The sequence below is a fragment of the Artemia sp. Qi Xiang Cuo genome, chromosome 8 (assembly GCF_049724085.1).
Source record: "Artemia sp. Qi Xiang Cuo chromosome 8, ASM4972408v1, whole genome shotgun sequence".
NCBI classification, from domain to species: domain Eukaryota; kingdom Metazoa; phylum Arthropoda; class Branchiopoda; order Anostraca; family Artemiidae; genus Artemia; species Artemia sp. Qi Xiang Cuo.
The window spans coordinates 74,982,945-75,010,083 of NC_142801.1; the positions used below are offsets into that span (position 1 = coordinate 74,982,945).

A 27,139-nucleotide genomic window follows, 5' to 3' on the forward strand; every position below is an offset into this window, starting at 1 on the left:
GTTATTATATCTAATGAAATAAATCACTATAGTTATGGGGTTGTTTGCAAGATCTATGTAGACTATGTTGATGAATAAAAAAAAAAAAATGTTTAAGGAATTCATTTTTTCAAAACCCCCATTTTTTTGCCACCCTCCTTGGACAAGTTTTTACTTCTTGGGGTGGTCACTAAACTGATGTTAAATTATTTGTTTAGAATAAGTCTCTATCTCTCTCTCTTTCTCTCTCTCTCTCTCTCTCTCTCTCTCTCTCTCTCTCTCTCTCTCTCTCTCTCTCTCTCTCTCTCTCTCTCTCTCTCTCTCTCTCTCTCTCTCAAACTAGAAAATTACTCTCTAAGTTGTTTTTAGTAACTATGTGTTGTTTTTGTAGTTGGTAGCTATGGGACAATACAGAATATTTTACCGATTCCAATACCACCTCTTAGTACTTATTCTGTTATGATTTCCAACATAAATCCTTGCTAAACAAAATACAATCTGTTTTTTTTTTTTTTTTTTTTTATTAAACTTAGTCTATAGAAATGTGTTTATGCAAATAATTGAACATGTTAAGTCTTATCCCCTTTAGTGCTATTTCCATCTAAAAAGAGATTGGCACTGGAAGGCTTTTTACTCAACATCTCAAGTGGTTGATGTTGTATGTGTCCTACCAGTGTATTGTCAGCGTTTCTGATTTAGCGTACCAACCTCTTAGTGTTGGAAGCATAATCAGAGTCAATCTACATTCCTCATTCTGTCAAATAGTCCTACGCGGAGAATTCTTTGGAGGCAGGTGTGGTCAAATGCGTCCAGACCTCTTGTTTCAAATGCTATAAATGTCGAAGATCTGCAGCCATGTAGGAGCTCCAATCTGAAGTTTGCCTCACAGATTTGAATATTTGATTCCAAATAGATTAGTTGCTTTGGCTGAAGGTAAGAATTGAGTTGACAATCACTCTTGCTGAAGATGCGATTCGCGTCCATGCTATATTTGAGCTTCTTCTATTACCGCCAATCAAAGATAAAGGGACTTGAATTTTTCTGCCACCTTGGTTTCTTGTATTTGCTGTTAAACGGACTACCTTGGATTTAACAGGCTGGACATGAGAAGTATCGTTTTAGACATATTAATTATGAGGTCATTCAAGAGTGCTGTTTGCCAAGTTGATCAATGTCACTTGGGCTACTGTGATACCCCCAGACAAAACATCATTATCTTCTCTATAATCTATAATATTCGAGCTTAACTTTGGGCTAACTTGAACATCTTCAACAGCCAATATTCCTTCATACAGTATCCAGCCAAGTGCAAAAGGTAAATTCTATGAGCTGGAGGACGCAACTCTGTCTTATGCCAAACTTTGTGAGGAACGTTGTGGATAACCCTTCGTTAGTCTGGATTTGGGGAGAGGTATTATCATAACAGGCTTTCATCACTTCATAATTTGCATTTGTCAACTTGCCAGTCAGTCCCGTTTTTGATCATAGCCATCTTTGTGCCACATGTTAGGACTGATTTGAAAACTGTTTTGAAATCTTTAAATGCTCCAATTATGACGAGTGTATGTTTTGCTGTTTCCTAAGCGTAAACTGCTTGTCAACGTATCCCATTCCTGGTCATAAGCCAGATTGATCTGGACTGGCTCGTGTATTAGGTTGAGGACTAAACCGGCTGAGGACGGCTATTGGAAAGAATTCTGCTGCAATTAGTGAAATTCATTTATACCTTTGCAGTGAGTCGGATCTCCAATTTTGGAAAATAGATTCATCCGATTTTTTTTTTCTTCCCAGACTATAAAATTCTGCCACATAACTTATTGGCAAGACCAAGACCATAAGTTCCTGACCATAAGGACCATAATGAAGACAAAGGGTTCTGTTAAAGGGTTCTATGTGTATACCATCTTGACTAGATGTTTCTTCATTATCAACTTCTTTATAGCTGACTGGCTCCCAATGAGTTTGGGTGCTCTGTATTGACGGAACTCTATACCTTCAGCTGTGGAGGTGGGGACTCGATAATAGGGTTTCACTAGTAGTAGCAGATGAGGTTTGAAGAGATTCTCAAATGGTTCTTTCCAGCGGTCTATCACTCAGTCTTTACAAGTGATGAAACTGCCTCTCCCTTCGTGCTAAATTTCCTCTGAGTTCCTTGAGAAGCTGTGATAGTTGCCATAGATCTTCCAAGCTGATTGGTTGTTTACTCTTAGGAGCTTATTAAATTCTTCAGAGTTTGACCATCTCAGCTCTTGCAACACCCTCACCAGCTTGATTGTTTTCTCTGATATTCATTATTGCCAATGCTTGTTTTGGCAGCCTAAACTGCCTCCCGATAAGATTTGTTTTCTTCTCCATTTTTTTCCTTTTTCTGTTAAGAATCTTTATTTGTTAAGATATTTTATTATAAACAATTTATTTCATGTTTGGTCTTTTCATAGCTGTTCAAGGCTAAATTTATTTCATGTTTGGGTTTGGTTTCTCAGCCTTTTGCTGAGGAAATATTTTTTTTTTGCCTTTCTTCTTTTTCTTTCAATTTTCTTTCATTGTATCTGATGTATTATGTTCTGATAAATGCTCTGTTCAAATCTCAGCTTAATATTCAAATTCTGTTGTTGATATATCTGTTCCATTTTGCAGACTCGTTCATTAACTTTGCTGCTGCTGAAGCGAAATTAGAAACATTTCTAGAAGAAAGCTTTGCATCAGATACATCTGCAAACCATAGTACCCTACTTGGCATTAAAAAGGAGCTTCAAAAATCAATGGAAGATGAACATGGAAGAACAGAACATTTCCTAGATGGTTCCCTGCTCTTAGCGAAAATTAATTATATTCAAGGGAACTTTATGGAAGCTTATAAAAATGGCAAAGAAGGGGACGTTCTGAGGGGTGACACAAAATCCTTGTCTTGTAGATCACTGAAAGTTGCTGCCGAAGCTTTTGCAGTTGTTGGACTAGTACTAGATAAAGGTGTTATTCAAATTTCTACAGTTGAGAAAGACGAGCGTGTTATTCAGTATTTGAGTCTGACCACGAATTTGGCCCTTTTGTATGCGCAAGAGCTTGATAAAGAAATTAAGCCCATCTCTCTACTCCCTATTTTATCAGGTAAGATTTGGTGCCGCTAATATTGTAAATAGATAAATAACAATTTATTTTCAAATGCCATAAAACGGTCATGTTGATCAGCAGCAGTTCTTGTTATAATAAGGTACTAAACATGTAAAACGTATGAAAATCACAGCCATGGCCGTCGTCATGCAAAATTATGCATTGATTTTAAATATCGCAGATTCAAACTAAACAGAGTCAACGAATAAAAAGAAAAGCGAACTAAAGAACATAAATATATACAATTATTGACAAGTGGGTGCAGAATTAAAAAAAACTTGACGAACGAGGGAACAAAATTACTTGCGTAACGCATATGCCGTGCTGGTACTGGCTGGATTTTTGGTATCGGTTGAGCTACATGTCGCGGGAGCCTTTGGCGAGAAGGGAGACGCTCAGGTGGGAAGATTTCACGAAGCCGCGGATTTTCCAAAATACCGACACCAAATTTAAAACACAATTCGTCACGGCGTGTCGAGAGAGTTTTAAGTGAAAATTGTCTTGAAAGGGAGCAATAAGTACTGTGGTTTATTAATAACTGATTATCCTTAACTGTTGGCATAATTGTCGCCTCTGGGTCTGCATTTTTATGTTGTTATTTTACCGGACATATTTACCAAATTTTTAAAATCCCAACTTTTGTCTACCATGCTGCTGTCTGCCATCCGTTGGCTCTCCCATTTCACTCCCTCATACCTTTTCCTCGTTAGCCTGTGTGCATCCTTCTGATTGGACCTCCTTATGATTTTACTGCAAGACTGGAGGCATAGGAAGTTGATGCTCTTATGCATTCAAGGCCCAGCCACATAATTGGATTCAGGATGGCTTATCCATAATCGTTGAAAGATTTTTAATCTATATGATTTACACATCACCCCTCTTTTTTTTTATTAAAAATGTTGCCAAAAAATGTTTACACAAAAAAAAAACTAATCAAAATTTGAGTCTGAATAGTCAAATTCTGCCTAAAATTGAAACTGCAATCCAATATTTTAGTTAATAAACAGAAAAGGTTAACAGACTTTGATATATCCTTTCAACCAGTACCTATTAAAACCTTATCCTTTATAAGAACGAACAGAAATTAATGAAAAAAAATTCAAAATAAATTTTCTTCAAAGAAAAGAAGAGAGCAATGTTAAAACCAGGAATGACCAGGAAAAAATTTTTGTATTAAGTCAAACTAAAAAGGTGTATACGATTGCTATAAATGAACAAGTTAAACTTAAAATCAACAAAACTTAAAATGAATAATCATGTGAAACTTAAAATTAACAAAAATCACTATGAAAGAATAGGTGAAACCAAAAAGGAACAGAAATTAAAATGAATAATTTAGTAAAAACTTAAAAATGAACAGAAAGTACCACGAATAAGAGTGGGAGTGCTGCCCCTTCCAGCCTTGTAAAGGCTAGACTCTAAAGTGTCAAAATAGTGCCACAACAGGCAAAGGTGTCATGGGTGTTTCAATTAAAACAATGTATATTTCACACAGTGTGTTTAATTTCAACGAATCAATCAATCAATTTATTTAAAGGAAACAGAGAAAAAATCACAAAACCCCCCACCCCCCACACAAAGGCTCTTTGGCCTGTGAGTGTGGGATACAAAACATAACATTAAATAATAGCACTAAAATCAAACAGAAGAACAAGAAGAAAAAAAAACGAAAAAGAAAAAAAAAACAATTAAACAACAGCAACGTCTAAATACCATGTCAATCACAATAAATGAATTAAATAAATTGAAAAGGAAAGAAAGAGGGGAAAAAAATCACAAAACCACCCACCCCCACACAAAGGCTCTTTGGCCTGTGAGAGTGGAAGTCAAAACATAACATTAAATAATAGCACTAAAATCAAACAGAAGAACAAGAAGAAAAAAACACGAAAAAGAAAAAAAAATAATTAAACAACAACAACAAAAAATACCATGCCAATCAGAATAAAAGAATTACATAAATTGAAAGGAAAGATAGAAGGGGAAAAGGGAAGGGAGGAAGGAACTAACTCTTTAGGCATAAGAGGTGGTTAGTTAGCTCTTTTTTAACTTGTACGTAAGAATGATATAGCCGAATTTCAAATTGTAGGGAATTCCAGATGGAGGCACAACATAAAACTGGTTTGAAATCTGATCTTATGGTTCTGGATTTATGAATGAAAATATTTATGTCATTTCTGAGAGAAAAAGAAACACAAGATTCCTTTCGTAGTTCAAAATTTGAAAGATATAATTGTTTGAAGAAGTTAGGGAGGAGTCCATGAAAATACTTAAAATTAAAACAAGAGGAAAGAAAGATGTATGTGGATGGATTGACTTTCCAATACATTAATGCTGAGCTGGCCTGTCATCTCAGATACTAATTTGATTGCTCTGTTATATATTTTGAAACAGGGAGGGTAAAAGAAGAGAATGTTCTTCTATATATGTATGTCATCATAATTGACATAATATATATATATGGTCATCATAATTATATATAGATGAATGTCATCATATATATAAAAAAGAAAATAAGAGTTTCTTAGAATAAGTAAATTTGCGACTACCAGTCTTAGTTTTACGACACCTTTTTTCGTCAGTATTTTTTCTTTTGATTCTATTTGATTCAAAATTATGAAAAATTTATGCACACAGATAACTTTTAAAAATTAATAATCCTAATCTTTCAAGTAATTTGTTTACTTTGCTAAAGCAGCAGTTTAAACTGGAGAATCAACAAATGATTCACCAATTACTTGACTTTCTGTATATTTGAAGGAAAATTGATTTAAAAGGAAGATCAGAATAAAATTTATTTAACATTATAATAAAGAAGCCTTGGATGATTGGAAGCTTAAGTAGTAGCAGTAGGTCTAAATGTTCAAACAGTTCGTGGTAACGAACTGCAAGTAAGGAGAGACGCTGCTCAATAGTAACCGAAACTCTAAAAAACGGAAGTTTGATACCAATAGATATATCAAAAGAATCGGCTTGGAGAAAATTGCCTGATTTTCGAAAAAGGGAGAAAAATCCCCTAAAAGTATTAAAATTTTAATAAAATAACATCGTCAGATTCAGGCCCTTTTTAAACCTAATATTTGTTGTTATGAAGTATGTAAACAGTTTAGGGTGGGGGGGAGGGGCGAATTTTTTGGCTAAGGGTTTTTCCACAGGGAAATTTTCTATGGGGAGGGAAGTTTCCAGGGGATGAACTTGTCAGGGGAAATTATACACTGGGGGAATTTGCCAGAATTTCTATAAAAAATTCTTTTAAATGTCTTGCCGCAATTCTCTCTTCCACCGCAATTTTACGCCTGGAGTTGTTAAGGGTAATTGTTTGGGGCCAATTCCGTGGGGAGGAGGATTTCTCTATGGAGGTGGGACCAGATTTCCTGGCATTATTTAAAAACGATCAGAAATGAAATTTAAAAAAAGTAAGTTTTTTCCACTGAAAGTAAGGAGCAACATTAAAACTTAAAATGAACAGGAGTTATAACGTGTATGAAGGGGGTTGCCCCCTCCTCAACACCTTGCTCTTTACGCTAAAATTTGAATTTTGTCCCAATTCTTTAAGAATGACTCCTGAGCCACAAGGGTCGTTTAATTAGAACAATAGGAAGCTTTTTTAAAGTACTAAAAAACTTTAGCGTAAAGAGCGAGGTGTTGAGGAGGGACAATCCCCTTCATAAACGTAAAAATTTCTTTTTGTTTTATGTTGTAATGTTGCTCCTTACTTTCAGTTGAAAAAAATTGTTGTTTTATTTAATTGCCGTAAAAAGGCTGTTCCTTTTTCAATTTTTTTTTAATAAAAATACCAAAAAAGGAGTTTTTCACTGAAAATACCAAATAAAGGTATTTTTCAAGATATGGGGAGAGGGGAGCGAAAAAAAATCTAGGGAGAGTGGGCAAAAGCCATTATGGAATATCTACTGTAAAATTTTTATTTCTTTCAATTCTTTTAACTTTACGACCCTCTTTAAAGCATGATAGCTTTTTCTAGGCATCTGAATGGCTCATTTTAAGACAAGGATATTATTTAGATTATTTTTTGATTTTACAGGATAAACAGAGCCAAAAACGGCTCTGTCTGTATATAGGAGTTTGAGGAAAGGTTGGGGTCTTCAGTCATAGACACTAAAAATCAGTGCCTAATTCTAATTCAGTAAGGCGTAGCTTCTGTATGTGTCTACTATAGGAGTTGTCGTGGTATAGTCAGTGATCCAAGGCTCACTATCGTTCGAAAAAAAGGGGGGGGGGTGGCTCATATCAGCCGTAGTTAGTTTGAGGGTGGATTCTAGGGTTATCGGGGGCGCTGATAACAAATATTGGAGTGTATAAGCTCGCACGTGTGTAGAACATGGTCATTTTAGCCTATAAAGTCAAATTTAGCCTACAACGACGTCATACCGCTCTTGATTTTTTTTACACAGTAAAATAAACGGAAAACTTTATAAACTTGACATATCCTAAATCCTAAGAACGACTAATTTTACCTACTATTTTTAGTATTTCGTCAAAATTTTTATTTTTTTAGTTAACCTTTATTTAACTTTGAAAACAAGGTTTTTTAATATACTTTTTCTTTGTTTTTTTGATGTTTCTGAAATTTTTGCCTACATAAGTATATATTTTATGCTTTGTTTGAATTCTGCTCGTCATTACAAGTCAAACCATGTGCCTCTTCCAAAAGATCTTAATTATTGAGCAGTTATTTATTTTTTCTAAATAAAGTCTTTCTAAATAGCTTTTAGAAATTAGCCTACAATGACCAAGATTTTTTAAAAAATTCTTAGCTGTTGAAAAGAAAATGTTGAAGACGAATCAAACTGCAAACGTTGTTAATAAAAACAAAGTCGAGACTTGAATCTACAAGAATATATAAGCAATTGAACAAGAAAATCCCCCCCCCCCCCAGAAGATTTTCTGAATAGTGGCGTTTTACTCAAAATATTTTCAACAGAACCTATAATTTTTTTCTCACCAAACGATAGATCGCTCTTTTCTGAATCAACTTATGTATTTACATTCTATACAACTAATATTTTTAACCAGGAGGAAAAAAACAGATGCCTCGTTCTTTGATCGCATGCGTGAATTTGGTTTCCACAGCAATAAAAAAAGCCGAGAATCTTACATATCGGGTTTTAGTTGCATAAAGTACTTAGCCATAAAAGGCTAATTTTTCCTTTATAGGCTAAAATTGTCAAGTTCTACATTAGTACGAGCATGTGCACCCCGATTTTCGTTTTAAGCACCTTAGATTACCCCCGAATCCGTAATCAAACCAACCGCGGCTGATGTGAGTCACCCCCTCCCTTTTTTGAACGATAGCGAGCCTTGGATCACTAACTATTGTATAAAGTACTGAAAGTTACGACATAAAAAGAAATGGTATAGAATATTTATTTGCTCCAGCTAAAGGTAAGGCTTCTAGCAACGACAATTTTTAGGAAGCTTCCGTTGTCTTGCACGAGATACGCAATGTTGGTATAACTAGTTCTGAAGCATGAAAACAGATAGGAGATGCGTTAAACAGCATTGCTCCGCTTTTCTCGAAGTACAACGAGTCCAGATCTACCATAAGGAATCATAGCCTCTAGATCAACTATTTAGATCTTATTCATACCGGAAATGACTATCTTTATGCTGAAAAAGTTGTGGACTGGGGATCACACTTAAACGCCACAAAAGAGATAATTCCGATTTCTTCGCATTTGGAAACCATAAATACGCAGCAGCTGCGCTTAACTACCTAGAAGAAATGCTACGCCTGCCTGAAAAAGCGCCTGAAGTTCACAGAGGGTTTGTAAATGGCAATTTTGTTGTTGGGAAAACAACCAAGCCGTTTTGCAGCATTGTATGTGATCTGGCCTTAGAGTCGACCGTGAATCTGGACGTCAAAAGTCATCCACGAGTTTCTGGTGTCGTTGGTCTGACAACGAATGTAAATTCCAGGGATCAATATCTGGCTACTCTCCCTTTTCTCGCAGCAGTCACCAGAACGCTGAAAGTAAACCTGAATATGGATGACGAGGCAATGAAGCATCATGAAGATACCACTTATAGAAGGCAGAAATCGATTTATGGAATTGGTAGAGTTGTTCAGAAACCCATTCAAGATGACAAGAACAGAGCTGCACAACTTTATGACCGGGGATACAGCTCCAAAATCTGTAGCATATAGTCTGCTGAACTTCCGAGACATTGGCTTTCAAGCCATGAGCTCGTATCTTGAAGGAACATCCACGAAAGTAAAAGTTGGCATAGTGCAAACTTTCGCCTCTGTTGCCAAAAAAATTAAAAAGAAACAGCCACAAAATAAAGATTTTTGGGAAACTGAGCTTTTTAAACGAGCTCTGCGTCTTGCAAATTCAACACAAACTTCGTCCCTCTGTGAGCTGCTGAAGAAACGAGCTACAGCCATTTCCGGTCTCACCTTCAGTATTGTCATCGAGTCGTAGGAAGCCTCAGCTACGTTCTGGTACAAAGTCAACAGCCTTGAACTACGTTCTGGAACAGTCTGGCTTGCAGTCATGGCCAAAAATGATTTCCACATACGCTCTTGAAGAATCTCCTCGATCTGATTATATAGTTGATGTCATGAGTGTCATAAGGTGTTATCGACCAGAAAAAAATGAGATGCTAGCTGATTTTGGAATAAGAGTTTACGATGGGATGCTTAGGAACATACCTGAAGCTTGTCAGTCTACCCATTTGGTTGGTGACAGGTATGACCGTCTTAGTGACGATAGAACCGGTGATTACTACTCGTTCAACCTCAAGGAAGCATCTGGCTGTCGACAAAGAAGAGGAGATCCAAGAGGAAATATTTTAAGCCCGTTCACTTCCTCCAGCAGAGTTCCAACACTCTGGAACGGGATCCTCAGTAGTCGCTCAGCTAAAGGTCGACTCTTGAAAGTTCTTTTCGAGGTCTGGGAGTACAAAATTTCGACCCGTCTGATGGTTCATCTCGCTGGAGGTTTCAAGAGTCGACATAGAGCTATTACTGTTTCGCCCCGTGGAAGCTCCATTGATGACGATCTCTCGTCTGGCCATAAAGAAGCAGACACTCGGGTGTTATGGGTGTTATACCACAGAGCAGTTGCCGGAAGACGAAAGAGCACATTTGTGATAACACAAGCCAATGACACTGATATCGTCTTACTAGCTGCATACTACTTCCAGTATCTTGCTAGTCTCGGCCTCAAGCAGCTCTGGGTTAAGTTCCTGTCCTACTGCATACCAATTCATACGGCAGCACAAAAACTAGGAGTAACAATTTGCAAAAAAAAACAACATGTGCCTCTTTTCCAAAAAATCTTAATTCTTGAGCAACTATTAATTTTTTTCTAAATAATGTCATAGCTTTCAGAAATTAGCCTATAATGACCAAGTTTTTTTTAAGTTTCTTTTAGCTGTTAAAAAAAAATGACGAATCAAACTGCACATCATTCGAACCGTCAGAATGTCTTTTACACGTTATTAATAAAACAAAGTCGAGGTTTAAATCTGGAAGAATATATAAGCCTTTGAACAAGAAAATCCCCCCCCCCCCACAAAAAAAAGAAAATTTTCTGAATAGTGGCGTTTTACTCGAAATATTTTCAACAAAACCTATAATTTTTATCTCATCTAACTATAGATCGCTCTTTTGTGAATCAAATCATGTATTTATATTATATACAACTAATATTTTTAACCAGGAGAAAAAAAAACAGATGCCTCGTTCTGTGATCGCATGCGCGAATTTGGTTTCCACAGCAATAAAAAAACAGAGCATCCTACATATCGGGTTTTACTTGCAAAAAGTACTTAGCCATAAAAGTCTAATTTCTCCTTTATAGGCTAAAATCGTCAAGTTCTACATTAGTGCGAGTATGTGCACCCCGATATTCGTTTTAAGCACCTTAGATTACCCCCGAATCCGTACTCAAACTTACTGCGGCTGATGTGAGCCACCCCCTCCCTTTCTTTGAACGATATTGAGCCTTGGTGGCGAATCTCGACTTTGTTTTATTAACAACGCGTAAAGGACATTCTGACGGTTCGAATGATGTGCAGTTTGTTCGAATGATGTGCAGATTCGTTTTCATTTTTCTTTTTAACAGCTAAAAAAAACTAAAAAAAACGTGGTCATTGTAGGCTAATTTCTGAAAGCTATGACATTATTTAGAAAAAATAAATTGCTCAAGAATTAGGATTTTTTGGAAAAGTGGCTCATGGTTTGACTCGTAATGACGAGCGAATAAAGCATAAAAAAATACTAATGTAGGCAAAAATTTCAGAAAAATCGAAAAAAACTAAGAAAAAGTATAATAAAAAACCTTGTTTTCAAAATTAAATAGGAATTAACTAAAAAAATAAAGGCTTTGGGGAAAAAATAAGAATACTAGGTGAAAGTACTCGTTCTTAGGATCCTGAATATGTAAAATTTATAAAGTTTTCAGTTTATTTTACCGTTTAAAAAAAAAAAAAAAATCAAGAGTGGTATGACGTCATTATAGGCCAAATCTGACTTTACAGTCTAAAATGACCATGTTATACACGCTTGCGAACTTTTGCACCCCGATATTCGTTATTAGCGTCCCCGATTGCCCTTGAACCCACCCTCAAACCAACTGCGGGTGAGCCACCCCTTGAAAGATAACGGTTTCTGGATCACTGACTTGTAAGAGGAGTCTTGGTAGAAGCAGCAGCATTAATATTCTTTTTACATCTCATAGCAGTTGACAGATATAATCAAAACAAATAGTTCTAACTGTTTGCTAGGTGGTACATGTCCTCCTGCCCAAAATAAGGGATTTGCTTTTACTGGAGCTTGGAAACTAGATTTTCTCCGACGAAGGGGGGGAGGGGCAGCTGTAGTTTGAAGACTTAAAGAAAGGTGAAAATTCTACAAATTGCAGTGTGCAGCTAAATGCCCGGCTTCATTTTGGTATCCAGTACCACACGAGTTATTTTAGGTAGTCTTAGAGCCAGAGATACTAAAATACAGTCCCTCCCAATTGTGGCTGGCCACCCAAGTAGCAGAAGTGGGTATGTCTCTGTAATAACCCCGATGGATAAAAATTCAAAAAAGGAATCTGTTACTTTCCAACTCATTTTTTAATTACAGTGTGAAATACGCCCTTTCGTTTTGGACTAAGTAGCTGTTTGGACTAACAGGGCTAAACAGAGATCAAACATCCAGAATTACTAAAGTACCAAGGACATTCAGAAAATTTTTTTTGCCCCCTGGCTCCATCTTCGATCTATTCATTCCTGAATTGTACGATTTTATTTTAATTGTTATACAACTATTAATATTTTTTCGTTGCGTAAATTCTCTCCTGTGCTGCCACACTGAATCGTGAAAAGAAACAAGCGGAAGCTATTCTTCTTTACAAACAACCCAACCAAACGGTTGTAACATACGATTTGTCTGCATCTAATAGTCGAACAATATAACAATCACCAGGGTTGTACAACCGTTATGTTCAGTCGGGCTATTGAACAAATATAGGCTTGTGGGAATATGTAAGGATCAAGTAATAAGATTGATATTTTAAAATCAGAAGAAAATAAGGATTGAAATGTAAAGAGTCAACTAAAGGGATAAATATAACAGAATAGCATAGTCTAATTGGTCTTTCTAAATAAATGTTTTTGTGGGTAAGTCAATTACTGATAAATTGAAGGGTTTAATCTTGAGTGATGTTAATAATATCCATATTAATGCATAGCTTAGATTTATAGCAGTGTTTGTTTTTTTCTACTAGAATCAGGAAAATTACAGTTTCTAGAGCTCCATGGTGATATATTTTTTCGCTCATTTTCTCCTAATCTTTCACACGCATTCCTTATTTTCAAACTTGGTGCCTTCTAAATGTAAAACTACATAGATGCATGTGGATGTGTTTTCATTAAGAATTAAGTTCCCGGGTTTTCCAAATTTTTTAAGACTTCTATAGCTGTGTAAGTTTCTATTTAAAAAATTAGAGAATCATATTTTATTTTTAGTGTCCTTGGTGCTTTGAGGCTTGAGAAAAAAAAATCACGTGTCAAAATATCCAAATTACTAGGCAAAAGAAAAAAATTCACTTTGCAAAGTTCTATAATTATCTTTTTATCCTTTTTATTGTCTCCTTGCATTTTGTTGAAATAGAAAGAGAGTGAAATCTAAAAAATGATTGTTATCATGGCTGTAATTGAGCGTTTAGTATTAACCCAAGATATAAAGTCTGAAAAAATTCAAGATACCAATAACAATTTAATTATGCTTTTTGAGATAATGCTTAATACATATAATTTTTCAGAAAGCTCAGACCGAAATCCCAGGATCTTTGGGAAAATATAAAGCAATGGCAGCCCTGGTGAATGTGTGCAAAATTGGGTTATTTGCCTTTATTTTGTCGGGTTATTTTTCTTTACAGAGCTCTATTTCAGGTCCAAATGTTTCAACGGGACCAGCCTTGAATCATAATCTTGGATCAATCATTGAGACTGCAATGTTAAAATGCGCCTTCTGTCTTTTGCGACTTGGGCGTCGAGTTGAAGCGATAAATCATTACAGACTCATTCTGAATTCACTAGAATCTAGCTTAAGCCAAAGTATACGTTTTGCTGCGGCTCGGCAACTTGCTGAACTCTTGCTGCGTGACATGAGTGAATGTATTTATAAGCCGCCACCAGTCATTCCAGATTGCGTCAAAAATGGCAAGATTGTCAAGTATGTCGGTGTTGGGCAAATTCCAGTGGCGGCTGGGGCTGAGGGACCACGAAAACCCTTGCGTTATTGCGGCAATAATGTGAACATTCCTAAAGACCTGAATGAAGAAATTTTATTGTTGTTGATGATGTGTGAAGCGCAAGCTGCACGTGACGCTGTTTTAAGTCAAGCACCAGAATGCGCTGCCACCAAGAGGCAATTATTTGAAACTGCCACATCTATATATGACCTGTTAACTGTTTTTTTCATGTATAATGGCCAGAAAGCAATGATTTGTGAAACTTTAGAACGTGCGTTGAAGTTTTCTTTCGGAGAGCCATACGTTTGGTCGCAGTTAGCTTCGTCACTTGTTAGTATTGGCCGGTATGCGAAGGCTGTTGGCGCTCTCGAAGAAGCAACTCGTCTCTGTCCTGATATGACGTTGTGCCTCATGGCAGCAAGAATATGTTTGGAAAATCTAAACATGGTATGCCTATATATTCCTTGGTAGTACTGCAACTAGAGTTGCAGGAAAAGATATAGAGGAAAATGAAAAAGTTTGTGATACCTTGGATGTGAAGGAAGATTTGTTTTGCGAGAAAGAATTAACGACAGTACTAAAAGGATTAAAAAATAATAAGCCTCCAGGTACTGATAGGATAGTAAATGAGTTTCTTAAATATGGTGGCTTTGAGGCTAGAAATAAGTTACTGAAGATTATGAATATGATTTTTGAAAAAGGGGAAGTACCAAATGATTTTAGGAAAACAGTAAGTAAGCCACTTTATAAGAAAGGTGATAAAAGTGAGTGTGGTAATTATCGAGGCATTAGTCTGGTCTCTGTAGGTAGCAAATTACTTTGTACTGTGACAATTTTTAGACTGAGAACTACCGTACACAAAGTTTTAAAAGAAGAACAGTGCGGTTTTAGGAAAGGTAGAGGATGTGTTGACCAAATTTTCACTTTTAGGTAAATAATTGAGAAGTGCTTGAGTTATCAAACACCTTTGGTCCTCAGTTTTATAGACTATGAGCAAGCGTTCGATTCTGTTGATAGAAGAGCTTTAGTGAAGGTCTTAGACTTGTATGGTATACCAGACAAATACATTAAAGTGATTAGTGCTATGTACGAGAATAACACTGCTGCGGTTAAGGTAGGAAATAAGGTTAGCAGCTGATTTTTTATTAAATAAGGAGTTAAGCAGGTTTGTGTTCTATCCTTTTTTGTATGGATTATTTTGATGGACTTTGTATTAAGGAGCACAGAAAGAGTCAATGGGAGACCACGGAATCAAATGGGGAGGAAAAAGTCTCGTGGACTTAGATTATGCTGATGATTTAAGCATCCTAGAGGAAAGTGTGAGTAGAATGAATGAACTTTTAGAGGTTTTGCGAGTTCAGGGTGCTAGAATAGGTCTGAAAATGTTATGAAGACTAAGTCACTAAGGCTAGGAATAAGTGAAGATGAAAAGGTGATATTGGGTAATGAAAAGATTGATCAAGTGCGCAGCTTCACTTACCTTGGTAGTATTATTAGTAAAGATGATGGGAGCAGTGAAGATGTTAAAAGTAGAATAGCCAAGGCTCAGGGTGTTTTATCACAATTAAAAAAAGTGTGGAAGAATAGGAAGATAAGTCTGCAAACCAAGATTAGAATATTACAAGCTACAGTGATGACAGTAGTCAAATATGGCTCTGAAGCATGGGCGCTTCAAAAAGCGGATGAAGATTTGCTAGATGTTTTCCAAAGAAATGGCTTAATGATGTTTCTGGGTACCCGGCTGACTCACCGTATTTCAAACAATAGGCTGTACGAAAAATGTGGTTCAATACCGCTCACTAGGGCTATAATGAAAGAAAGGTTGAGATGGCTAGGGTACGTTGTGCGGATGAAAGATGACATATTGCTGAAGATTGTTCTTTTCGGCCAACCGTCTAGGGCTAAACGGAAAGCAGGTCGTCCTTGTCTGGGGTGGGAGGCCGTCATAAAGAATGATTTAAAGGAAATGGGAACTTAGTGGGAGGGGGGTGTAAAAAGGGAGGCTTTGAATAGATTGGGATAGAGGAGGAGCGTACGTAGCTGTGTTGGCCTCAGGCAGCTTGGTGCTGCAGTGAGTTGTTAGTAGTAGTAGTAGTACTGCCACTAGGGTTGAAAGTAGGAATAGGGGAGGGTAGCTAACTAAGAAATAAATCTTAAAACAGCTGTGGTCACCGTCATTGCAGTAGCGTTGAATTGGTAATGATTGATGTATCCAACATGTATTTTTTTTTTCTCCAGCAGTCTTTATTTAGAATGGATGATTAGTAAAACTATATCGAACAAGTAAAACTATATGTTTCTCCCACAGGCTTTTTGTCAAAAAACCCGACTGAAGGGTTGCTGCAGCACTAAATTTAATTCAGCTCTTCTTTCTCTTATGCAGAAATGACATTTTTGTGGGTTTCGTCAGCGAGACACAAGCAATATAAATATAAATATTTAATATAAAATATAAATATTAAATTTCTAATTCTATTTCTTCTTCTTCTTCTTCGTTTAGAAATTATAAATAAAAACACTATATAATTTACAACTGACCAAGTTGTAATATTCATAGTTAAGGTTTTGATAACTTCTGTTGCATTCTGTTAAAAAATGTTATGCACCAATTTCAATAGGATTGCAGGTTTGCTAAAAATTGGACACATTTGCGTATTCCGCTTATTAAAGCCGATGAGAGAGACTGCTTATTCTGTTCTCAAAACACATCCTAGTCAACGTTTAGAAAAACTTTTTCTGACATTTTGGATTTTACCGGAGATCTTACGGTTTTTAGTGAATTTTCCCCGATTTCCAAAAAAACTTAGAAGCACTCCACTATTTGGATTCACTTAGAGGGGTCGTTACCCCCAAAATATTTTTATATACCCGGGCTTTCGGCCCAAGGTTTTATGGTTTTAAGGTTCAAGTCTTTAAGAAAAAAAATGTTGCCTGGCCCTTTTTCAGGCCCTATTTTCAAGAAATGTAATGTTTTTCCTTTAAGTCTTTTCTTGTGTATTGGGGTTCCTTTGGTTCAGGGACTTTCAGACATATTTTTCAAACCAATCGAAAGCAATTGTTGGTCCATTTTTGGGTAGTCCATGCCTCCAATCCAAATTTTTTTCGTGCAATAGGGTACCCTTGGCCGTGGAACCTACAGTTTTAGGTTTCAAGCCACTCAGAAAAGTATTTTTTTTTTGCTCTTTTTTGAACCCATTCTCAGTTAGTCCAATATCTTTTTCTTTTTTTGTGTATTGGGGTCCCCTTGTCCCTAGTACTTTGAGATATCAATTTCAAGACTTTCAAAAATTTTGTTATTGACCCGTGTTCGGTCCTTATTTTTGGTGAATCAACATTTTTTTCCTACTTTTTCTTGTGCAGTGGAATCCTCTGATAGCAAAAACTTGTATAAGTTCTCTGTTGATTGAAAAAAAATCTTTTGCCCCGTTTTTGGGGGGTCATTCCCCTAAGCTAAATTATTTCTTCTATGGTTGGATCCCCTTTGCCTAGAAGCTTATGGCTGTGAGTTTTAAGTACCTGACCGAGGGAAAAAAGTTTGTGGCCTATTCTGGGCCCCTTATGCCCTCCTGACAAAAATTCATTGTCCCCTTGCCCAGGAAAGATCCCTGAAAGTTTCCAGCCAATGGGAAACCCAAGATCAAACATGCCTATATAAGACCAATCCAAAGAGTATGGGTAACTTACGGGAGTGGAAACGGACGTTAATGTCGATAAAAATACTATCAACGCCATCCAGCGTCTGGTGACATTTGACATTTTTTTAAGCTGTGTAGTCGTTTCCTGTCGGGAACTGATATCAGACACTTATTACTACTCTAATTTTACCAGTTACACAGTTAGACTAATTAGTCGTATTATCATACTGAAAAAATGCCAAGTGTTGCCAAAGGCTAGATGGTGTTGATGTTTTTTTTTTGTTTTTTTTTGCCGACACTAGAGCCAGTTCCCCCTCTTATAAGCTACCCGTACTCTTTGGGACAATTTACATAATTTATGACACTTGCCCCAGGGCCTGTTTGGTTCATGTCATCCCCGGAGACATTTTTTGGATCTGTCGATCACTCTGAGAAAAATGGTTATTCAGAATGCCAAGTGGCTATTTCAGATGCCATGGCGGCAAAAGAGCACAGGAGGGGCTGGTTGCACTATAATCACTTTTAACTCTTAACGAGGATATTAACGCTTTCAATTCCCAATCAAATGAACCCTGCCTCAAGTCTGTACAAGTACAACCAACCTTTCCATATAATATTATTGGCAAAAAAAAAAAAAAAAAAAAAAAAAAAAAAAAAAAAAAAAAAAAGTACATGGAATGTCGACACTTGTGCGTTGATTCTTATCTTATTTGCGAAATTTTTTACCATTGGTATTTTCTTTAAAAATACACTAGTTCTAGGGCTGTAATAAGGCATTCGGCGGGGGTCTGAAATGCAGTTTTAACAGTAGTGATCAGTATATTTGGAAGGAGTACTGACTGGAGAATCGAATCGTTTTACTCTTTTTTTGCCATTTGCTTTTTGTTTTATGCCTCAAAATTGCATCAAAAGACCCCTATATTTACAGGCTGTCAAACATATTTGAGTTCCATATTGTCTTTATCAAACCTCAACACCGATTTACAAAACACTTAAATTTGCAAGGACATGCGTAAGGCGGTGGCCTTCTGGTCTCCCTGAAAACGCGATATTTTTGGATTTTCCTATAATTGTTTTACCTTTTTCTAAAAAGATAATCCAATATTATATCCAGGAATAATGTGCTCCTTGAATATTCTGCCCTTCTTCGGGGAGAAGGGATGCCCCTTCTCCCCTCTTGAAGTAAATTTCTTCGTTCATACCAGCTGATACGCTCCCTTTTTTCCTGTTTTTTTTTTTAGATAGATGAAGGTCTGATATGGGCAGAAAAGGCTTTAGACATGGAAAGAGAGCAACCACAAGGCATGGGATTAGAAAGTAGGGCCTATTTGTATATTGGAATAGCACATTTACTAAAAGCAAGACAGCAAAGGCTTAAAGAAGAAAGGAAAGCATCTACGGCGATGGCTAGCCAGGCATTTACAAGGTCTTTATTGTTGTTATTATTACTTGTTGTTGTTGTTATTGTTGTTATTATATTTGTTGATACGCCAACTCGATTATGCAATCTTTCGCATTTTTTTTTTATTGGAATTGTGGAAATAGAGACCAGATGTAATGCTATTAGGGTTGCATCCAGGTGATCACTGGGTTTTGGTCTCCCCTCCTCCCTCTAAAATTTGAGCTGCCGAATCCCTAGCTTGGAATTTTATTATTATAATTATTACTTTATTATATCAGATGCTTGGTAAAATGTATTTGCTATCGGTAATACAACAAAACAAACAACAGAGAAGTGACAGGATTGATGCATGATGGTTTTACTGTTTTGACTATATTTCACCGTCGCGTCGATGAAAAATACATCTCTTTTTGTGTGTTTGTTTTGCGTTTGAGTACGGATGGAAGGTTTAAGCTAATTTTAAAATGGAGTTAATTATATTGCCTAAAAAAACGTGACATTTAATGACTATTTTTTTTGTCAAGGTATAAATCTTTTTTTTAAGAAAATGTCCTTAAGAGTGTGCGTAATCTAAAGCGTAATTTAAAAGCGTGTTTAAAATATAATTTTTATTTGACTACAAAATTAATAAAATAAAATAAAGCATATAAATAAGGCTTTTACTTTTAATAACGGTTAAAAATATATTTTAGTAATAGCCCGAATATTTTGACTTCATATCCATGATCCTTTATCAGCAACAAAAACAGAATCCATGTTTTTTTTCAACCTTTCCTGTCTTGGCAGAAAGCAAATCTGATCGTCATTTTTCAGGTTTTGAAAATTTTTCTTAGCATCTCTTTTTGGGCTCCATCTTTGTAATATTAATATTTCCCGCGATGCGGTGTTTTGATATTTCCCAAAAGGAAAAAAATGAGTAGTATATGTTTTAAGTTTGCTGATTGATTTAATAAAAAAAAATTAAATATGAAATTATATTAATAAAATTATTATCCTCTGGTTTGTCTTTAATGTGATTAAGTTCTCATGAATTGATTGGATAAATATTTTGAATATTTTTGTTGTTTAAAGGTTTGATTTTCTGTTTTATTTTACTCCTTTTGTGTTTTTCTTTTCGTTTTCTGTTCCTATACTTTTCTGCAGCGTTTTGTTTGTTTTAGCTGCTCTCAAGCTCACTATTTTCTCACGCGCCCTATGAAAGATGCGGTGACATCCAAAGTTTCACTTTATTCCTAACAATGGATATCACCGGATATTCGTCTGGAGTCGATATATTGCTCCTATCAGGTTTGTTATATTGGTGTTCTAGTGCTAAAGTCGGTTAAAATGGAAAGGTGAGATATCGAAGTCGCTCTTAAAGGAGCTTGTTAAGGAACTATTTTGTCGCATGCGTATTAGTTGGCTTGTCATATGTCGCATATGACCTACTTCTACTAAACTTTATCTACTCCTCCTTTATGTAGATTAGTAGTGTTAAAAAAAAAGCTTTTTCCACAAAATATGTTTTTCAAAGAAAAGTAAAGAACTCCATTCAACGAAAAATGAGCAAAAATAAAATCAAATAATCTACCAAGCGTGAAACTACCACAAATCAGCATCGATAAATAAATGAAACCAAAAACGAACAGAAATTACAATAAATAATTGAGTCAAACTCAAAACGAGCCGATATTTAAATGAGTTGAGCTCAAAACCCCTATGTCTTCCCAAGGCCAGAACAAAATTTGCACTTTACTGAAAAAATGTAAATGTTTTTATTTTTATAACTTTAATAAATCAAATAATATAAACATTTTGATTACTAAATATCAGTATATGTATATTAAACTGACAATGCACATTTATTTGTATTTTTTTCAGTAAAGTACAAATTTTGTTCTGGCCTTGGGAAGGCATAGGGGGTTTGCGCCAACTTATGTTAATTTCTGGCTGTTAGGGCTGTTAGGGTGGTTGTCATCCTCTAAGACCTAATTTCCAGAACTTTCAACTACGTTAAACAAAATGGTTATCTCAAAATTTTGATTGGATGTGATGCCTCATTGGGAATTAGCATTAACATAGTGCATTTTGATTTAATCTTAAGGCAACATCTATTTTTTAAACATAATGGGCAAATGGGATATTGGGAGTGGGAGGGGGACTAGTTGCCCTCCAATCACATTCAACTATTAAAAAGGGCATTATCCCTTTCTATTTTAAATCAAATGAGCCTTTTTCAAAGTTCCTACAACAACTCCTTCGATACGAAGTGCCCTGGTCAAAAAAAAAAAAAAAAAAAAACACATTCTACCCACATACATCTTTACTATATATATATATATATATATATATATATATATATATATATATATATATATATATATATATATATATATATATATATATATATCAGTGTCAAGCCTTCCAATCACTTTCGACTATTAAAAAGGGCACTAGCCCTTGCCCTGAGGGCTGCGGGGAGTGTCATTCTCAAAGACCTAATTTCGAGAACTTTCTACTACGTTGAACAAAATGGCTATCTGAAAATTTTGATTGGATGTGTTTGGGTAAACGCTGGGCGTGAGAGGGGGGTTAGCTACCCTCAATGCACTTTCAACTATTAAAGAGGGCACTAGTCGTTTCAATTTCCAATTGAATCGGCCCTTTTGAAGTTTTACGACAAATCTATCTATAAAAACCTTATATACCCCCAGGGCATAACTTACAACCTTTGCCCTTGGGGCTCTTGGGAGTTTGTCATCCTTAAATACATAATTTCCAGAAATTTCAATTACGTTGAACAAAATGGCTATCTCTAAGCTTTGATTGAATGTTTTTGGGGAAATGGTGGGCGTGAGAGGGGGGTTAATTACTCTCCACTCACTTTCGACTATTAAAAAGGGCAATTTCAATTTCCAATCAAATTAGCCCTTTTTGAAATTTCTACAACAAATTTCTATATAAACCTTATGTGCCCCCAGGGCATAACTTACAACCTTTGCACTGAGGGTTCTGAGGGGGTTATCATCCTAAAAGACCTAATTTCCAGAACTTTCAACTACGTTGAACAAAATGGATATCTCAAAATTGTGATCTGATATGTTTGGAGAAATGGTGGGTGTGGAAGGGGTGTTAGTTGCCTTCCAATCACTTTCGACTATTAAAAAGGGCACTAGCCATTTCAGTTTCCAATCGAATGAGCCCTTTTTGAAGTTTCTAAGACAACTTCTTCGATACGAAGTGCCCTGCTCTAAAGGAAAAAAATAATAAATTGTCCCAACATTGTCCATTGTCCCAACATACATTGTCCCAACATAGTTCTTATATGCCCTCAGGGCATAAGATAAGATAAGATATTTATTTCAAAAAATGACTATCACAAGCCCCGAAGGACCGAATTCGCATTTCGGGCTCATATAATAAAAAAAACATAAATAGCACAACAATTAAAAAACTGGCTAAACAATGCCAAAAACAACAATATCAGAAAGGCAAAGCCATTCATTAGTCTAAAAAACAAAAAGTGTCAAATGTTATAAAGTTAAAAAGGCACAAACTAAAACAAAAAAAAAAAAAATAGTGTCAAAAAGGTTTAAAAGAGACTATGTAAAAAGGGGTGGGAACAAAAGAACCAAACAGACACAAAACATGGGCATCACCAGTGCAAAAAAAAAAAAAAAAAAAAAAAAAAAAAAAAAAAAAAAAAGTGGTTTATTTGTTCAGTAATGAAGGGGACAAAGGTTTTTTCATATATGGAGGTTAAACAACGGGTGGGGGACAAGATAGGGACGGGTTCAGAAACAGTACGGGGCAGGCGGTGTCTGGATGGGGAGTGTCTTTTGGGGAAAATGTTTTCCGTGCGAGGGTTTATTATTGCATTTTTTGCAAAACGGAGGCCCAGCGTTCCTCTCCTGTGCTCAAGAGTTTCCAGCTTGGCCTTTTTTAGAAGGAGTAAATATGGTACCAAAGTTTCTTTAAAAATTATTCTTAGGGCTCTTTTTTGAATAGATTCAATTTTATCTGATTCATCACGGGAGATGCCAGGATGCCAAACTGGACAAGTATATTCAAGATGCGGGCGGACAAAGGAAGTATAAATTCTTAAAGAATGGGATGAGGGTTCGTTAAATTTATTCAAGAGCTTAAGGAGAGACATGGAGGCATTAGCTCTACGGACAATATCTTTCACGTGGATATCCCACTTTAAATTAGAGGAAATTGTAACCCCAAGTAATTTAAAGGAAGACACAGAAATGTCTTGGGGGATAGGGTCAAGGAAAGCGGCAGTAGATTGCAAGAAATTTATCGTCATTATATTTGATTTAGTGGAATTTACTTTCATATTTAGATTCTTAGCTTCATCCGAAATGTGGGTTCGAATTTCAAGGGGGTCACTTTTAATATTCCTGTGACATACTTCGAGGATCGACAAGTCATCCACGTATTTCCATCTTTGGGGGAAGTCCTTACCAATATCGTTAATCATGACTAGAAATAAAAGTGGTCCCAATAAGGTTCCTTGAGGAATTCCACAATATATAGGGAGGGGGTTAGAGAAAATATTTATGTATTTAACGACTTGAGATCTATTTGAAAGAAACGATACAACAATATTTACTAACAGAGGATCAAGTTTAAAGTTAACCGGTAGTGATCGAATTAGGGTGGTGTGATCAACCAGGTCAAAAGCTTTTTGGAAATCAACTAAGACAAGGTTCAGCCATACATTTGGTTTATCAAGGTTACTTACGATGGTATGCATTAAGTGCACAAGGTAATGGGTGGTGGAAGTTTTTTTTAAGTTACCAAACTGCCGGGTGTCAATACGCGGAAACATTTTATCCTTAAGCCAGTCACAGAGGAAACCTTCATAAAGTTTGGAAACAACAGAACTGAGTGTAATGGGGCGAATGTTGGCGAAAGTCAGACTGGTGCATTTTTTAGGGACAGGTGTTATAAAACCTTGTTTCCAGCAACTTGGGAATTTACCAAATTTTGTGACGTGGTTGAAAATATGTGACTAAGGCTCTGCAATTTTGTCAGGAAAGGCTTTAGTTAAGTCAACTGGGATGTCCAAGGGACAAATACTTGATTCTCTAAGCTTTAGAATTTTATTTATAGCCTCAAAGGGAGAAATAAAGGAGAAGGAAGCCTTGGGAGGAATATTTTGACTTGGCGTTAGTGAAATGGAGGAGACCTTGACCGATAGGAGCGAGATATAAGTTCAAATCATTGGGAGCCTTATTAGTGGGTTCAGGGAGAGGAAAATTAACTTCGGAAGGACCTTTTCCGCATATTTCTTTTATTTTTCTGTATCATTGCTTGGGCTTGCTAGAATATAGATCTTTGACGTTATTATTATAATAATTAGAAACTTCTTTTCTTAATTTTTCCTTTAGAAATTTTCTTAGACTATTAGCCTCAGTAATAAAACCTGCTTTGAAAAAATTGATTTTTTTTCTTATAAGTTTTTTAAAAGACTGAGTAACATAAGGCTTATCTGTAGAACACGTTTTAAATTTTTTTTCAGGGAAGTGGGATTCATAATTACTCCTCAATAAATTTTGGAGGGACAAAGCCATGTAGTCAACGTCATTTGTTTGATACACAGTGGACCAATTTTCAGTAGTAATCCAGGAGCCAAAAATGAAAAGTCCTGAGTCAGTGAGGGGTCTATAAGCGGTTTTAGTTATAGAAAACGACTGTTTAACTTTAGCCAGCGGAGATAGGAAAAGGCTAAAGTGATAACTACCCCCTAGAGGGGGCAGAGTGGAGACGGGTTTGTAAAACTTCGAAAGATTAGTGCAAATTAAATCAAGAGTAGCCTTTTGTAGTAGGGACATTAACGACCTGTTTAAATTAAAAGCGTTACATGTAGAATGAAGTCTTATATCGTTTGCGTCACCCATCAGGAAAATTCCTGCATGTGGGTATTTTGATAGTACAAAGTCAGCACTTGCATGTAATTTTTCGATAAAATTTATTTTGTCAGCGGATCTGTGATTATGGGAGTAATAAAAACAGCACAAGACAATTAAGTTAAAAGGACGCGGCAAGACTTTAGGTCGGACGCACACCCACTTATCTTCACCAAAGGGAGTAAGACACGGATTTGGGATTTCACTTGGGTATAAATTCTTACGGACAAAGAACAGAATTCCGCCACCTTTCTTACCCAGAGGGTGGTTTTCTGGTCTGATTTTAATAAATTGAGAAAACATTTTAATTTTTAACATGTGCAAATTTTGAGCTTGAACTTCAGTAATAGCAATTACATCTAATCTATATATTTTAGAAAGGGTGTCTAATTCATTGAGTTTTTCAAAGTTAAAAAAGTTTCAGCGTTGCTCAACAAAAGTTTGGGGAATCGAAAGCGACTTGTGAAGGTACTGTTTTTACGCTTTAATTTTTTTATATCACAGATGGGGTCAGGGGTTCTAGTGGAATTCTTGACGGGGGCTAAACTTGGATAGTGAGAACAAGGGACAGGGGGATCAAATCTATCTTTTTCAAGTACAATTGTATTTAATTGAGCAGGTACTAGCGGAGACTCTAAACAGCGGTAACTATTTGAAGTTTTAGAAACTCTGCATGGAGGTGTTACAAGTGGATCCTTCTGCCTGCTTACTCTTAAACCAGAGTCATACTGGTAGGGTAGCCAGGGGGGATAAAGTGCAAGGGAAGGGAGAAAGGTTTCCTGGTGATCTGGGAATAAGTCAAGTTGGGAGTGTTCTTTAAATGGGGGGGGGGGCAAGATGATGCTGAGGGAGGGAAGTACGGTGGGGGGTGTCTGAGAGGGGAGGGGTTGGGTAAACCCCTCCCCTATAACTGAATACCCTTGCCGCGAGGGCTGTGGGGGAGTGTCCTTCTCAAAAAAATTATTTTCTATCTGGAAATCAACTACGCTAAACAAAATGGCTATCTCAAAATTTTGATTGGATGTGTTTGAAGTAATGATTGGCGTGGGGGGGGGCTAGTTGCCCTCCAATCACATTCGACTATTAAAAAGGACCCTAGCCACTTCAATTTCCAATCGAATGAGCCCTTTTAGAACTTTCTACGACAGCTCCTTGGACACGAAGTGCCCGGGTATGAAAAAAAAAAAAATAAATAAATAATACATTGTGCCAACATCGTTCTTTACTTAGGCAGCGCTATTGCGCTGCCTATGATTCAGTCTTAAGTAGATCATGATCTAAATCTTCATGATCTGCTTTTACTAAACTACTTCTACTTCTTTTTCATGTAGATCATTAGATCATGTAGACCAGTATTCTTAAAAGGCTTATTGATATTTTATATACTTAAGTCGCGTCTTGCTTCTTCGGGTCTATCCATCAACCCTTCAAATTGTAAATTTAATGTTCTAATAGTCGTCACCAAGTAACCACCTTAGATCTCCAAAATGTTTCTCTACCTTTCCTTTTCTTAGTGAATTGGCTGGGATTTTCGTTTGGGTGCTCCCCTTCTTCTACTTCCGCATTCCCGATAAATAGGGCAGTGAAGAACCTAAAGGTACTAGATCGGGAAATCTTGCCCAACCATGGAAAATGGGTCGAAAGAGTCTTTTCAGTTTCTACCACAGTTCAGTTCCCCTCTTATTGTGCTGACCTCAGGCAGGGGGTGTGGTGCTTCAGTGAATTGTTAGTTATTGTTTTCTGTTTCGGAACTACCGGAAAAAGTATTGTAGTACGCCAAGTGTGGCATGTTTCAGTTACAGCGAGTTTTTGCTCTGTTTATCATATTGGTACCGAGACGGTAATCTAGTTGCTAAGTTTGATCTTGAGAATATACCATCTTAATTAAGTGATCTCAATGAAGCTCTTTGCAGGAGAAATTTGAAATTTTAATTCTGAGTTTGTGCACAATTTTTCATTTTTTGTTCCTGAAATTAGCTAAAGTGAATTTTTCGTAATATAAATTTTTGCAGTCATTTTTGTGTTGCTTTCTTCTTATAATTATTTCAGTATTGTTTGAACTCTGCATTGTCGGTTTTGAGTTTTCCAAACAAATAAATAAGCGGTCACAAATACATCGTTATTGTCGTTATTTCACATAAAGATTTACATTTCTTAGCTTTGGACCACTTTCATTTTTTCTCTAACAACGTTGAAAAAAAAATTGTATTTATGACTATTTAAATCATTTAAACAGTATTATTGTGGCGTTTTTACTACACATGCACTTAAAACTCAGTATTGTTAACACATCTTCAACTTATAAGTTTGCTATTTAAGATTAACAAATGGGCAAACTAATAATAATTGGGTGTATTCATAAACAAAATGTAGTCAGCACAAGAATGCCCAGAGGCAATAGCCTGA

The 27,139-nt window shown here is 36.2% G+C and overlaps 1 protein-coding gene and 1 pseudogene across 3 annotated transcripts in view; one reads left to right on the top strand and one right to left on the bottom strand.

The window, feature by feature from the left end:
- Positions 1-27,139, top strand: part of Ttc7 (tetratricopeptide repeat domain 7) — a 322,742-nt gene that overhangs the window by 9,948 nt on the left and 285,655 nt on the right. For all 3 annotated transcript variants that reach the window (XM_089093750.1, XM_089093749.1, XM_089093751.1), the window contains exons 3-5: positions 2,617-3,087; positions 13,498-14,246; positions 18,676-18,860. In XM_089093750.1, coding sequence (XP_088949876.1) covers positions 2,617-3,087; positions 13,498-14,246; positions 18,676-18,860 — 1,405 coding nt within the window. The remainder of the gene's footprint in view (positions 1-2,616; positions 3,088-13,497; positions 14,247-18,675; positions 18,861-27,139) is intronic.
- Positions 19,098-25,051, bottom strand: LOC148949795 (uncharacterized; annotated as a pseudogene).